Source organism: Sceloporus occidentalis, unplaced genomic scaffold, assembly GCF_023333645.1.
Source record: "Sceloporus occidentalis isolate IW3139 unplaced genomic scaffold, rSceOcc1.0.p SCAF_3, whole genome shotgun sequence".
Lineage (NCBI taxonomy): Eukaryota > Metazoa > Chordata > Lepidosauria > Squamata > Phrynosomatidae > Sceloporus > Sceloporus occidentalis.
The window spans coordinates 206,029,418-206,043,946 of NW_028316983.1; the positions used below are offsets into that span (position 1 = coordinate 206,029,418).

General features: G+C 43.4%; 1 protein-coding gene across 1 annotated transcript in view; it reads left to right on the forward strand.

Moving 5' to 3' along the window:
• Window positions 1–2,588: 2,588 nt before the first annotated feature.
• Window positions 2,589–14,529, forward strand: part of LOC149317401 (uncharacterized protein C8orf34 homolog) — a 116,498-nt gene continuing 104,557 nt past the window's right edge. The window contains exon 1 of the mRNA XM_089517428.1: window positions 2,589–2,660. Coding sequence (XP_089373554.1) covers window positions 2,589–2,660 — 72 coding nt within the window. The remainder of the gene's footprint in view (window positions 2,661–14,529) is intronic.

A 14,529-nucleotide genomic window follows, 5' to 3' on the forward strand; every position in this document is an offset into this window, starting at 1 on the left:
ACCATTTAAACTCCTATAAACAGTCAGATAAGTGTTAAGAATGAAGGCTATATAGTTGGCCCTCGGAATTCACAGTCTTGCTATCTGTGGATCTGAGCAGCCACCGATGGCAAGCCCACATTGTCTCCAATGGCAGCACATACACTTGGCCATGCTGCCATTAGGGACAGCCCCCATTGTCCCCAGGGGCAGTGTGTGCCCCTTGCTAGCTGCTGTGGTTGTCAGCCACTGAGGCTGGGGGAACATGGTAGAGACTTGGTCTTGCAGGGGGCAATACATGCTGGGGATGCCAGGGCACCCTGACGTTTCCCTGCTGCCCAGAGCCGGAGGATGCCCTGGGGCCAAGCTCTGGGCAGCAGGGAAGCGTCAGGGTGCCCTGGCATCCCCAGCATGTATTGCCCCCTGCAAGCCCAGTGCAGCCCTGCCAGGGGATGAAAAGATGTTGGGGGCTACACACTTCTGTCAGGGCTGTCAGGAAGGAAAGGGGGGAGGGGTAAAGGGCATGGAGGGTGGGGAGATGCCAGGAAGGGGGCTGCCAGTGGTGGCCAAGGAAGCTCTCAGGTAGGAGGAGGTGAGAGAGAGAAAATTCAGTGGGACTTCACTGGTGGTGCGACAACGGAACTGAGCATCCGCGGAGTCCGGAATGGATCCTCTGTGGATACCAAGAGCTGACTGTATAACCTAAAAGCAAATAAAGAAAAAATTGGAAAATCTCAGCCTCCATCAAATATGGTAACAAAAATAACAAACAAAATGCAAAATTGTGGACTTGATCTATGCATCATTTTGTTCTATATTCCAAAGGAAAAAATACACATTGTGATTTCAGACAGCAGCCTCCAAATGCACACAACACACCTATCTGTACTATATACTTTGTGTGTAGGTCAGAGCATACATTCCCCCCACATATAGCCTAGTACTTTGGGAAATATCAGTCAGTGGGTCAGACCGTGCTGCAAGAGCCCTTGAAGTATGAACATTACTACAAAGAGCAAGCCTTTAATGTCTTGATCCAGCTCTGGATTGCTCTTGCAGAAGCACAAAAGACATCTTTCATCTATTTGGAAAGGATGTGAGTCACCTTCTTCTCCTTCTTCTTTTTGGTTTTTGCTTCAGAGGGCACTCTTTAAGAACAAATTTTGTGGGTGTGCAAGGGGCTAAGTGTGTTTGTGTTGTTGATACAGCAGCAGAAAGATACCCTTGGATCCTGGCCTGTGCCTTTTAAAAAAACCGAATTGTGTAATTTTGTGACTGTTATTGTGCTGAACAAAATTATTTCATTTTGTTCTGATGTTGTTTTCCAGCCATGCTGAGCTGTGGAAAGGCGCACCAAATGTTTCAAGTAAATGGGGTGGCAGAGTACGGCACATGAAGCAGCCCCAGCTTCTGACCTGAGCCACAGAGGCCTGTGAGGCTGTTCAGAAAGAGAGGAGGGAACTGTTACAACCATGTAATTTCTGGGGCAGTTACCATGTAGACTTTTCAAACAGATCAGCTGGCATAAGACCAATGCCATCATTTCAAGAGAGGAATTAGAGAGAACTCCAAATGCTGTTAATGTATTTCCACAATTCCCTACATTTTCTAAATAACCTTTCGCATTAGGACGTCCTCCCAGCTTTTGAATAGGAGAACCAAGGATATAAAAATCTAGGTTGAATGGGAAAACGGAAAGATATTCTGCCTCTGTTCTGCCCAGGGCTAGATGCCCAGGAGGAGTCCAGTGTGCCAGGGCTCCAGTTCTGGGGGAAGACAGGCCTCCTTTGCTTGTCTTGTCTCTGTGTTAGTTGTTCTCCTGTGCCTGACTGATGGCGAGTCTATCCTGGGCCTTCTCCCTCTCCCGCTGCCTCCCAGGCACTGCAGCCTGCCTTCCTTCCCCGAAGGGCCTCAGGCTCCGGGGCCCTCCAGCCACCCGGCGGCAGTGGCCCCTCGGAGGGGAGCAGGGCTGGGGCCTCCTGCGCTGCTGCTGGCTGAGCCCCTTTGGCTTGCCCAGTAGTACTGCCAGTCCCTTGGAGGGTGCCAGCCTCTGGGGCCGAGAGCATGGCGCTTGCCCAGGGCCACCGGAGGGTTTGGTGGCCGAGCCCCCTCCCTTCCCGAAGCCAGTCTCAGGGAAGGAAGGGGCCCTGGGTTTGCCCAAGGCTGCCTTTCCTTTCCTTTCCTTTCCTGCCTCCCGATGCTGTTTCCAGGCGAAGCAGGGCTGGGGCTGTCTGCCAGGAGCGGAGCAGCGGCGCTGAGGGCGAGGGAGCAGCCCAGCAGCAGCCCTTCCTTCTTCCCTGGCCGCCGGGAGACGCCTGGGGCAGAGGAGCCACAGGAGAGCAGGCTGCTCCCGGCGCCTTTCCTCTCTTGCCTGGAGAGGAGGGAGGAGGAGGAGGGCTAAGAGCCCCGCGCTCTCCCGCCGGAGAGGAGACAGACGGGGCGCCTCCGCCTGAGGGGAGCCCCACTCCCGCCCCCGAAGAGGGCTCTTCCCGGTGCCCCTCCCCGCCCCCCCCCAGGAGGCCGCCTGCCCTGCGCCTCCTTCCCCGAGGGAGCGGCCGGAGGAGCAGCCTGCTTTGGCTCTCTCTCTCTCTCTCTCTCTCTCTCTTCTGATGGCGGCGTCTCAGCAGCAGAACCGGATCCAGGGCTACCTGGAGAGGAACAAGATCGGGCCCCTCTTCGAGGTAAGGCTCCTTCTCCTTCCCCGCCTGGGCTGAAGGGGAGGCGAGAGCCCCGAGAGGGATGGCAGCCCTTTGGGACGAGGCACCGGGAGCTCCCAGGCTGAGCTGCAGGGAAGCGCCAGGCGGCGTCCACACGGGAGACAAAAGCCGGTTTGGCCCCGCTTTCACGGACGGCGAGGGGCTTCCGGGAATGGTCCTCCCGAGGGCCAAGGACTGGCCTCTCTTTCCCTGTGGACGTCTCTCCTCCTCTGGATCTCTTGGGCCAAGCGTTCTCCCATCTGTTTCACCGGGCATCCTGGCTTCCCTTCTGGGCACTGCAAGCCAAAAAGGACTCCGAGGAGGCTTGGTTGTGAAAGGCTTCTCTGAGTTTAGAAGGGTTCCTTTCTGCTCTTGGGAAGCTAGAGCCTCTCCAGAGGATGGCCACCAAAATGGTGAAGGGTCTGGAAGCCATGCCTTACGAGGAGAGACGTAGGGAGCTGGGGATGTTTAGTCTGGAGAGACAATAGGAAAGCTTAGTCTAAGCATCTGAAGGGGTGCCATAGTGAGGAGGGAGCAAGCTTCTTTATTGCTGCTCCAGAGAACAGGACCCACAGCAATGGATTCAGACTAGAGGGAAAGAGATTCCTCCTCAACCTTAAGAGCTGTTTGACAGTGGAACACATTCCCTGGGAGAGTGGTGGGGTCTCCTTCCTTGAACAGAGGCTTTAAACAGAGGCTGGATGGCCATCTGTCAGGGATGCTTTGCTTGAGAGTTCCTGCATGGCAGAATGGGGTTGGACTGGATCAGGGCCCTTGGGGTCTCTTCCAACTCTATGATTCTATGATTCTATGGTTCCATGATTCCTTCTGTCTTTGGTTTAGGGCGAGGCTCCTAGTCTATTTACTTTTCTTGTTGTTGTGTGCCTTCAAGCCATTTCTAACTCATGACAACCCTCTCATGGGGTTTTCTTGGCCAGATTGGTTCAGAGGAGGTTTGTCATTGCCTCCTCTGAAGCTGAGAGAGTGTGACTTGTCAGAGGTCAGCCACTGGGTTTCATGGCCGAGTGGGGAATCGAACCGTGGTCTTCAGAGTCGTAATTCAACATTTCATAGAATTATAGAATCATAGAGTTGGAAGAGGCCACAACAGCTCTCTCCTTTTTCTTTCGGCATTTCCAAAAAGGGAGCTACTGTAGGAAATGCCGTTTCCCACCCATTCTCCTGCCCCCATCCTGGGTTCTGATGGAAGAAGCTGCAGTCACTGGCAGTCTCCCTTTTCTGTTCCTTTTAAAGGTGCTTGCTCTGCTATGAAGAGGGCAAGCCTGTTATGTGCTTCTTCTGCCATAGTTCCATATGCTGCTTCCTCAGTTTTGGATATTATTCCCTCCTCTCTGATCCTTTTCTTCTCCTTTTCACCCATATGTTTCCAGTGCATTGATAATAAAATAAATAGTGAACAATTTGATGCCTTTTCATGGACCTGAAATCAGCTTCCTAGAGCAGCCCTCCTTACTGTATAATGATAGGGGACTGTATTGAACATAGCTGTTAACACACATGGTTCTCTTTTTACTATATGACTTTTCTTTTTGTTGTAGTTGCTGCCTACCCTTGATTTCCTCAAACATTTGTATGCTGTGGCACAAATCCAATTCTTGGTCCCAATTAAAATAAACCCATTAAATGAATGGGAACTTAGTAAGTCAACACTTGTGTTTCATTGATTCTGTAGTTCTACTCTGGTTGGGACCAACAGTTGGATTTAGGCCATTGTAATCCTGCCTTTTCTGTACATAGTCTTGTTTCTTTATTTTATCATTAAAAAAAATTAATTAGACCTTCCAGTAACTGAAATTCTCAATGCCATGTGTAGGTAAATATGTCTTTTCTTAACTTCTTTACCCATATGAATATGTCAGGGATGCTTTGAGTGTAAGTTCCTGCATGGCAGGGGTTGGACTGGATGGCCCTTGTGGTCTCTTCCAACTCTGTGATTCTATGCATTGGCGTGTGAAGTTTTCTTTTCTTTGTATGTTTGTCCTGCACTTATTAGTTCACTGTAACTTTCTTTTTCTTTTGTCTTACCTGTGTCTAATCTTTTATAACTTAAGTAGTTGCTTGTGAAGAGAGACATAGTTTTATGGCCATGCCCCCCACTGAACGCATCCCTTGATGAAGGAGTTTATCAAACGGGAGGAATTTCTCTTGCATTCAAACTGGCTCCCCATTGCCCAAAAATAGCATGCCATTGCCTGAATTTGTGTGTGGCAGTCTATCACACAATAATGTGAAACCCCATGATTGCGCTCGGACTGACTTCCCATTGCCCAAATTTGTGTGTAGTGGGTTATCACGCAATACCTCATGACTGCGTTCAGATTGCCATCGGATTATACTTCCAATTCCCCTTGTCTGATGAACTCCAAAATTTTCCTGTTGCCGCACATGCAGACCCAGTGAATCTGGAGTGAGTTGGAAACATCCAGAGTCATATTTGTCATCTTTGGGCTGTGAACAGTTCAACCCTTGGTGGACCTCACTGCCTGAATCTGTGCGTGCAAGTACTGATAGGAGAGCATGCTGTTAGTTGCCAGGGCATGGGGTCAGAAAGTGACTTTGCACTGTTCTGGCCATAGAGGACACCCTCAGGTCCTTTGCTTCACCCTTTCCTGTCATTTCAATGCGAGGGATGGAGAGTGTTTCAGAGTCTCACTGGACAGGAGACTGGTGAGGAATGCACATGCAGACTCAGCACATAGGAGTATTTGCTTCAGGGTATGTAATGTGAAAGCAGCATTGCCCTGCTTTGAGAGCAAATAGGGAGACAGCTGAAGATTTAAGCATGCCAGGCATTCCAGTGTAGATGATACTGTAGCTGTTGTCTTCTTTTGATTGACCCGAAAGAAAAATACTGTGCAACAGATTCATTCAGGATGAGAAGAAACACAACACAGATTTTTTAAAAAGAAGAAAGCTATAAAAGTGGCCCATCCCAATGAAATATTTTAAGGCACTATTTCTTCTTTTTCTTTTTGTTTGTATGTATACTTATCTTCACAATTCATAGCATGTCTCTTTTTAGGCTGAGCTTTGAGATATCATCTATAAAGCTGTTTAAGAGTGACAGTACTACAGTACTACTGAATATATGTGGTCTGTAGAATCGAACAGAGTATATGTGGTCTGTGACAGTAGTTCAGGTGAATAATTAGTCAGACCCTTTGATCATTCTTTTAGTCCTTTTTAAAAAAAATACTGCCATTATAGTGAGAGCCCGCGTGGTGTAGTGATTTGAACATTGGACTGTGACTCTGGAAACCAGGGTTCAAATGCCCGCTTGGCCATGACAATCCACTGGGTAATGTTGAGCAATTACACTCTCTCAGCCTCAGAGGATGGCAAGGGCAATCCCACTTGGCAAGAAATCTTGCCAAGAAAACACTGTGATTGGTTCACAGTAGGGTAGCCATAAGTCAGAAACAACTTGAAGGCAAACAAAACACACACACCATTATTATTACTGTGATACAAACCTTTCTCTTATGTACGTTTTCTTGCTGAACATTGCAAAAAGTGCAAAATAGTTTCAATTTGTATCTTTACTCCAAATGCGGTGTTATTATCCCAAACTTGGAGGGACAGATGGATTAGCATATATTGACAATTTCCAATCCATCAACAGAGGGTTGAACAAATAGAATGGCTTCCTAATACACTGCACATATTATAACACTGAACACTCTTAGCCAGTTAACATATATCCTTTCTGATTTCCAGTCTGCACATACCATATTCCAAAAGTCCTTCCACCCTGGCCTTAGCCAACATCTTTATTTCTGCCTTTGTCTCTCAGTGACCATAGTTAAAATTGAACTGGTCACCTTCTCACCATACCCACAAATTTTGCATTTCCATGGGCATCTATACAGTCTATAACAGCCCTTCTTGGGTGACAGCTCATTCCATGCATCTGAGTAAGTAAACTCAAGCCTGAAACAGATGGCTCAAAAGAAATGGCTTCCACCCACCTTGAGTGTGTGGTGGATGACGCATGCCCCCAAAGAGGCTGGAAGTCATTCTGAAGCCATTCTGAGGTGGCAGGAGTCAGACTTTTCAGAAGTGGATTTAATTCGGGAGCAGGCCAAGCAGTTGCCATGGGCCTTGCCCAATTGGGGTTGGAGCGGTCTCTGGCTGCTCCTTCCAGACTGTCTACTTCGGCCCTCAGTCTATGAAAGCTTCCTTTCCACAGTTAGTCTCAAAGGTGCTACAAGATTCCTTTGCATACTAACATGGCTATGTCTCTGAATTATACTTGCAGTTGGTCACCAGGAATTTGACATGACAATCTCTGTCTTGTTTTTAAGTCAGGAAAGTAACATCTACTTAAACCACATTCATCTTTGTAAATATAATTGCATAAATTGTGAAAAACATGATCACTGCAGTGTAGAAATAAAGTAATTTAGGAGATACTAAAAATCATCCACTATCATTCAGTCACATTCATAAACTACATGTGGCTCCCAGATGGCATGACTCTGATGTGGCTTGTGGGTTTTGAGCACACTGATTCATCATAGTTGATACTGGGTTTAGATCAGTTTAGTATCTTCTCAGAGCTGCCAATATCCTGAGTGTTGCATTTTGTTAATACATATATCATCACAGTGAAAGAGATGGAAGGAATATTTGAAATTATTTGAAAACTAGTTGAAAAACGTGTGTTTTGAATATTGAGGGATAATTGATAAGAATATTGATAAGAAGAATCATGGACTGAAGAAATTTTCATAGTTCAGGACTTATTCTGTGCAAAATTTGCATATTATTTTTGTGCAGAATTTTTTTTCTGCACAAAAATGCTATTTTCTGTGCAAAATACCACACACAAATTTTGCACAGAATAAATTCCCAACTCCAGCTTTATTATTATTTTTTTTTTTGCAGGATATAACATTTGCTGTTTTCTGAGGAAACACCATGTTTTCTGCAGAAAAATATCATATGTGAATTTTATGCAAGTAAGTCCTGAACTGCAAACAGTTTTCAAAAATTGTGCCGTTTTCTCATAATGGGAAAATAATTACTAAAATCATTTGTCTCTTCCTTCACGAATAAAATTAGAAGAGAAGTACATTCCTACTGAGTGATCCTTTAAAAAACCCAACAATCTGTAACGTTAGCTAGCCTTGTGTTGTTATACAATGTGTAGAAAGAATGCAGCTGAGGCTGGAAGTGAATGAAACTGAACCAGGTTCTTTCCCTGCTCATTTACTTAACTTTCAGTACAGCTCATATTTTCAGCCCTGTTTTCAGCTCATACACTCAACCGCCCATTGCTCCAGCTGAGTGAAGTGTTCATTAAATTTTGCCTTTGTAAATCTGTAAGCTCTTAACTTGTATTAGCAATTAGGGCCCACTGCTGCCAGGGCCCATGAGTGTCTCATATGCCAGATAGCTAAATCTGTTAACAGACTACTTTTAAAATTAATGAAGTATATGTGTATTGTGTCTTCAAGTCATATCAGACTTACGTTGATCCTAAGACAAACTTATCACAGGGTTTTCTTGACAAGTTTCTTGAGGAGGGGTTTGCCTTGCTATCCTCTGAAGCAGAGTACAGTGGCATCACTAGGGGGTTTCAGTGGTGCGGCCCACCCCAGAAGAGGGGTGACACCTAAGGCAGCCATCCTCCTACAGCAGAGAAGGGGAAGTGCCCTTGGTTCTGCTTCCCCCTGGCACAAGAAGGCTGCCGCTGCCACTGCCACAAGGTAGGATAAGGCTGAGCACACTCAGCATTGCTTCCCCACTGTGGCAGTGCTTCTCACCATGACAAAAACCAAGGTCAAGTGCACCTGGACCTGTGTCCCCACAGCTGCTGCAGTCTCCTCATCAGGAGGCTGCAGCAGTGAAGGAGTAGGAGCGTGGCTTTTTGTCCATCCCCTGGCAGCCCTACCCCCCTGCATCGGGTGACAGCAGGGGTTAGGATGCCACTGGCTGAGAGTGTATGACTTGCCCAAGGTCAGTCAATGGGTTTTTATGGCCAAACTGGGATTCAAACTCTAGTCTCTAGAGCCATAGTCCAGTGCTCAAACCATTACACTACACTGGCTCTCCACTACTGTTATTTTCATCAGTACTCTGGAGTGATGTTTTTTGGTGGGCATTGTGGATAGCTAAAATAGCAAGTAACTCGATAACAACACTGCAGTTAGTGTCCAAAACACACTGCAAAAATACAGTGTGCCTGCATCATATGCGGGCGCATTATATGCAGGTTTGAGTATATGCTCAAACTTGTAGAGAGCCACGTGGGAGCGCACGGGGCGCAAGGGGCGATGTGTTACATTGGAATGAATGGGGCGCGTGCCCATGGTGTGCATGCGCTGCTGCACCGCCGTGTCACCGCACCGCCGCTGTGTGCACAAGCCCCATTCAAGTGAATGGGCTCGAGCATATGCTCTATTTGACTTTCGCAGGGGGGGGTCCGGAATGGATCCCCTGCGTAAGCCAAGGGCGCACTGAAGTCCAGTTCGGGACTACCTTAACTGCCATGGCTCAATTCTAGGGCAACGTGGAAACTAGTTTTGTGAGACATGTAGCCTTCTCTGTCAGAGACTGTGGTGCCACAGTAAACTACAAATTTCCAAGATTCCCTAGTATTGATCCAGGGCAGTTAAAGTGGTCTCAAACTGGATTATATCTGCATTGTCTTTTGGACCAACAACAGATAATCTCTACATGGTTTGGATCCAGGGTACCTATGGGAGCATCCCCTCCCATATAACCTGCTTCATACACCCAAGTATTCTGGGGGACATTTATTCCAGTCATCCAGGATTCGAACCCTGGTCTTCAGAGTCACAGTCCTATGATTCTATGAAACCACTATACCACTCTGGCTCTTATAATTGTATTATATAATATAAAAAATCCTTCCGTCAGCATTCTAAATGAGATGTAGAATAGAGGACACTTTCCTGTGTTTCCTCTTAGTGGAGCTGGCCGTTCCCATTCAACACTTTCATACACTCTCTAGTGTGTCATGTTAAAGGCGCAGGCAGAAAAGGTTTAGTTTTCATATCAGATAATATGTGACCTGGAGTGGAAGAGATATTGTATGAATGACACTGTTTTTCTATTTCCATATATACATAAGAGCATTGTTCCCCCCCACTCTAAAACAGAAGAAATATGGATCCATTAAACTTTGGCTCCATATGAACAATTTTAGTTGTATTTTTATCCTTTTCTTAGAAATTAACCTTCTGTGTCTTCTTGAAAGAAGAAGAAGGAAAAAACCCTCTAAGCCAATATCTAAGATGGGAAATATAATGCAGGGAATGCAATATATTGATTCCTATAAAAGAGTAGCTGTGAATATTGATTCAGTTTCTGTTAGTGAATGAGCAATTTGAAGTGTTGCAGGTAGCAGATGCCATTTATGCAAAAAGGAAACTGTGTCTATGTGTGAGGGAGGCAGGAAAGGAGGGAGGGAGGGAGGGATGGATTGTTTCAATGCTGAAATTTACTTAAAGGCACCAACATTATTCTAAACATCACCCTTTTGTCAGGGTCAAGACTGCCCTCAGCATTAGCTATGCAGAAAGCACATGTAGCAAGTAATATTATTTAAAAACCCTAATGGATGAGCCAGATAAAAATTATATATTATCTATTTATATTTCTCTAAAAAACACACTATATAAAATACATTAAAATAAACCTATAAATATGTTTGCAGATAGCGTACATATTCTGAAAATATTCAGATGTTTTTAAAGTTGCAAAGATTTGAGAGTGAAAGAGAGCATGCATGCAAATTATTAATGTCAAAAATCCACTATGCAAATACTACATCTAATCAAACACAACTGAGATAGACGTTTTCATATGCCAATCTTTGTGATTTTTCAGAATACAAAGATATCTTTGCAGAAAATGTTTAAAAATTGTTATTTCAGTGTAAAAGCACCTAGATAGCAGTGGTATGGAGCCAGAATTATATAGTGGTTTGAGTGCTGGACTAGGACTCTGGGAGACCAGCTTTCGAATCCTTGCTCAGCTATGGAAACCCACAGGGTGATCTTGGGCAAGACATACTCTCTCAGCCTCAGAAGAACACCACCTCAGAGCAAATCTTGTTAACAGTTAGCTCTGGTAGGTTTGATTTAGGGTTACTGTGAGTCAGAAAAAAATACACAGCAACAAAGTGGTAGAATTTGTTGCAAATAAAATTCTGATTTTTCATTCTCAGACTAACCTGTGGGTTTTGAGCACAAAAGATTTGAAATCAGTTTTTTGAAAACCTCTGTTATGAAATTGATTTTGATGAAATGTTCCCCTTGATTTCATTTCCTTGTATAGTTGCAATAGTTCTGCATTCCCAAAGAGTAACCATATTATTTGCAGTCAGAAGAGAAAATGTATTACTGTGTATCGGAAACAATGCCTACTGTCATACACATCCGATAAAATAGGCTGTTTTGTACAAAGCTCATGACATCTTAAACAAGTGCTCCATGGTCACGAGTTTAATTTTCTTAATAATTAGCTGCATAATGAAGTTTGAGAGGCATGCAAATAGCCTATAACTCATAGAATCGGAGAGCTGGAAGTGTCCCATAGGCCATCAAGTCTAACTCCCTGCTTAATATAGGAAATCTAGCTAGAACATCCCTAGCAAGTTGCTGTCTAGTCTCTTTTTGAAGATATCCAGAAAAAGAGACCTCTCTACATAACTGGTTCCACTGCTGAACAGTGTTTACTTTAAAGAAGTTCCTTCTAACGTTCAGTCAAAATCTACCCTCTTGTAACTTAAAACTATTAGATTTTGTCCTGCTTTCTGGGTCAGCAGAGAACAAACTTGCACCCTCCTGCCTGTTGTAGTCTTTTAGAATGATATTTAATCCTTTTACCAGAATTAACTGAACATGTACGTAATTAACTGAACATATCCAACCTTTCCTCATATTTTTTTCTCAGTATCTCTTATCATTCTTGTTGTCCTTCTCAGAACTTGCCCCAACATGACTATATCCTTCCTAAAATGCAGTCAAAATTTTTGGATATAAAAGAGGAATTAGAGATGTGCTGTAGTAATTGATATAGTACTCGTTTTTCAGAGCGGGTAAGATTTACAGAGAACCACTTGAGAGATGATTTTCTTTATTTGATTTATACCCTGCTCTTCTTCATAAGAGATCAGGGTAGATGGCTCATACAAGGATGTCTGTCACTTTTACTTATTCCTGGGAGTACCCAGGCTTTTTGTGATTTCTGCAGATTCAGCAATGGTTGATCCAGGGGATGGGGAGATCTAGCCAATCAGATGTGGAGAAAGCTTTTCTTACGACATCCAGGATTTTTTTTTAAATTTTTACATGGGAGTTCAGGAGTCATCCCTTGTAGGCTTCAAGGAGATGGTATCTTCTAGATCACAGTATTGAGCACTTTGGCCAGGAACCACATGATGTCAGAATACATGGTAACTATATGGTCATACCCATTGCATTCAATCAATCCATGCAGGACTGTTGAAGGACAATTCTGGTTCCTCATTTTGCAGTGTTGTAGTGGAGCCAGGCTTTTCAGGGTTGAATATCCTGCTATTTGATTATCAAGGATAATGATGTCATCTGTTACCTCTAAGGCTTCCCTTTTGCCTCTGTGCTTATGCTCATAGTAACTGGAGGGAAAATGAAAAGTTTCTCTTTTGCCTCTGAGCTCATCCTCACAGTAACTGGAGGGAAATTGAAATTTCTTAGCAACCATGTACCCACTTTTGTGAATTGTCACAGTTATTGCAATGTGAAAAATTAGTGGAATGTGTGGCTTTGTTTTGCATGGCACTGGAAGAGTGAAGCCAGGAATGGAATATGATCAGAAACAGGAGGTATTCTGTTCATGCTAGCCTTAAGGAATGGGGCATGGGGATAGTGACAAACTTGGTGGACAGACTTTGTCCTGAGATCTCCTTTGGCCAAAAAGCGAACCTCTGCAGGCAGGATTAGGCTCACAGACCAAAGACCAAAGGTTGTGAGGATTCCTTGCCTACCCCCCCCCCCCCCATGGAATTCATGCCATCACCATAAGTTGGCAGGCAACTGGAAGACACATACACATAAAGTAATTTTTTCTTCTCACCTAGATATCTCCAATATGGTTCACTTTTATCTATAAATGGGAGCATGACATAAAGATTAATAGGACCATCTCATTAATAACTATTAAATCTGCTTTAAAATACTTCATTTAGGGGAATAAAACGCTGTGGTGCATTCAGTATCAAGGAGCCAATCCTAAAAGGGCCGGCTCTCGCTGGCTTGGTGCAGACTTGACATGGCATGCATCATCTAAACACCATGCTCCCAAAACAGCTGGAAACCACATTATTTGGTCTGTCAGTTTCAGGCCTAAGAATAGTGGGGATCTTTGGAGTCCACATGAAGAAAAGAGGATAAGACGCTGTTGGAGAAGGAGGAAAATTTGAGGATGAATTAACAAAGAGTTTTGGCAGGAGGAACAGCAATAATTGTACAAAGTTATGTTTATGTGAGTGTGTTTAATTCTAACACAGGCTCCCTGTGATTAATTACAAGGCTTGAGCATAACTTAAAATTGATTATTGCATCAATTGGTTATAGGGGTTTGATTGTATTATATAAGCACAAAGTGATCATATATATTTAAGATCAGCACTCAAGCAATAAATAATTAAAAGTGACAGAGGTAATTTCCTTATTTCAAGAGACCTCCACCTCCATGGACCCTTAAGAATGTTTCAAAAACTGTCTGCTTATTCTAAGCTTGGTTGAAGATTTGTTTTAATACAGCTTGTCAGATTTTAGATTAGTGAACTGAACATTTTTTTTAAAAATTGCAATTAAAATGTACATGCCCTTGTAAGCATTTGGGGCATACTTGGGGGTGGGTGGGGTTGATTGGTATATTCCTATGACTTAAACTTTCCAGAAATATTTATATGGTATCTGCCAGCATGGTGTGGTGGTTTGAACATTGGACTATGATTCTGGAGACCAGGGTTTGATTCTCTATTTGGCCACAGAAAACTACTTGGTGACCTTGGGTGAATTAAACACTGTCAGCCCCAGAAAACTCTATGGTAAGTTCACCTTAGAGTACCCACAGAGTCAGAAATGACTTGAAGGTACACAACAACAATTTTGTATTTCCTGTGATAAATCGTACATACTGGACTGCCTCACTCCACCCACCATCCTCCCAGAGCCTCAAAGGGCAATGGAGGACTCAGGTGGAGGATGATTGCTTTGATTGTTTGACTAATGGTTTTAATGATTTATTTTAGTTTGTCATTGTTATATTTGGAGTTTTTGTTGTATATTTGAAGCGGGGGGGGGATTATGTGTATTGTGTTATATTATATTAGAGTTGTATTGTATTGTATTGTAGTGCATTCCATTAGAGTTGCATTTGCTATTATTATATCATTTCTTTTTACTTGTTTTGCTCTGCTAACTGTTATGTATTTTGCTTTGTTAATTTTATTATTGTTATAATTACTATGTATTTTTGTTGCTATAATTGCTATATAATCTTGCTCTGTTAATTGTTATGTATTTTGCTTTGTTAATTTTATTGTTGCTATAATTACTATGTATTTTTGTTGCTATGTATTTTTGTTATTAGTGTTATTGTTAATCACTATCTTATTTTATTGTTATTGTTTAATTCATTGCTATGTTACATTTGTTTTTTAATTCATTTTATTGTAATAATAATAATAATAATAATAATAATAATAAAGTTTATTTATATTTCCTGCCTCTCCCAAGGATCGAGGCAGGATTACATCAATAAAATAATACAATAATACAAATACAATTTGCCTTGTATTATCCCCTCTGTTGTA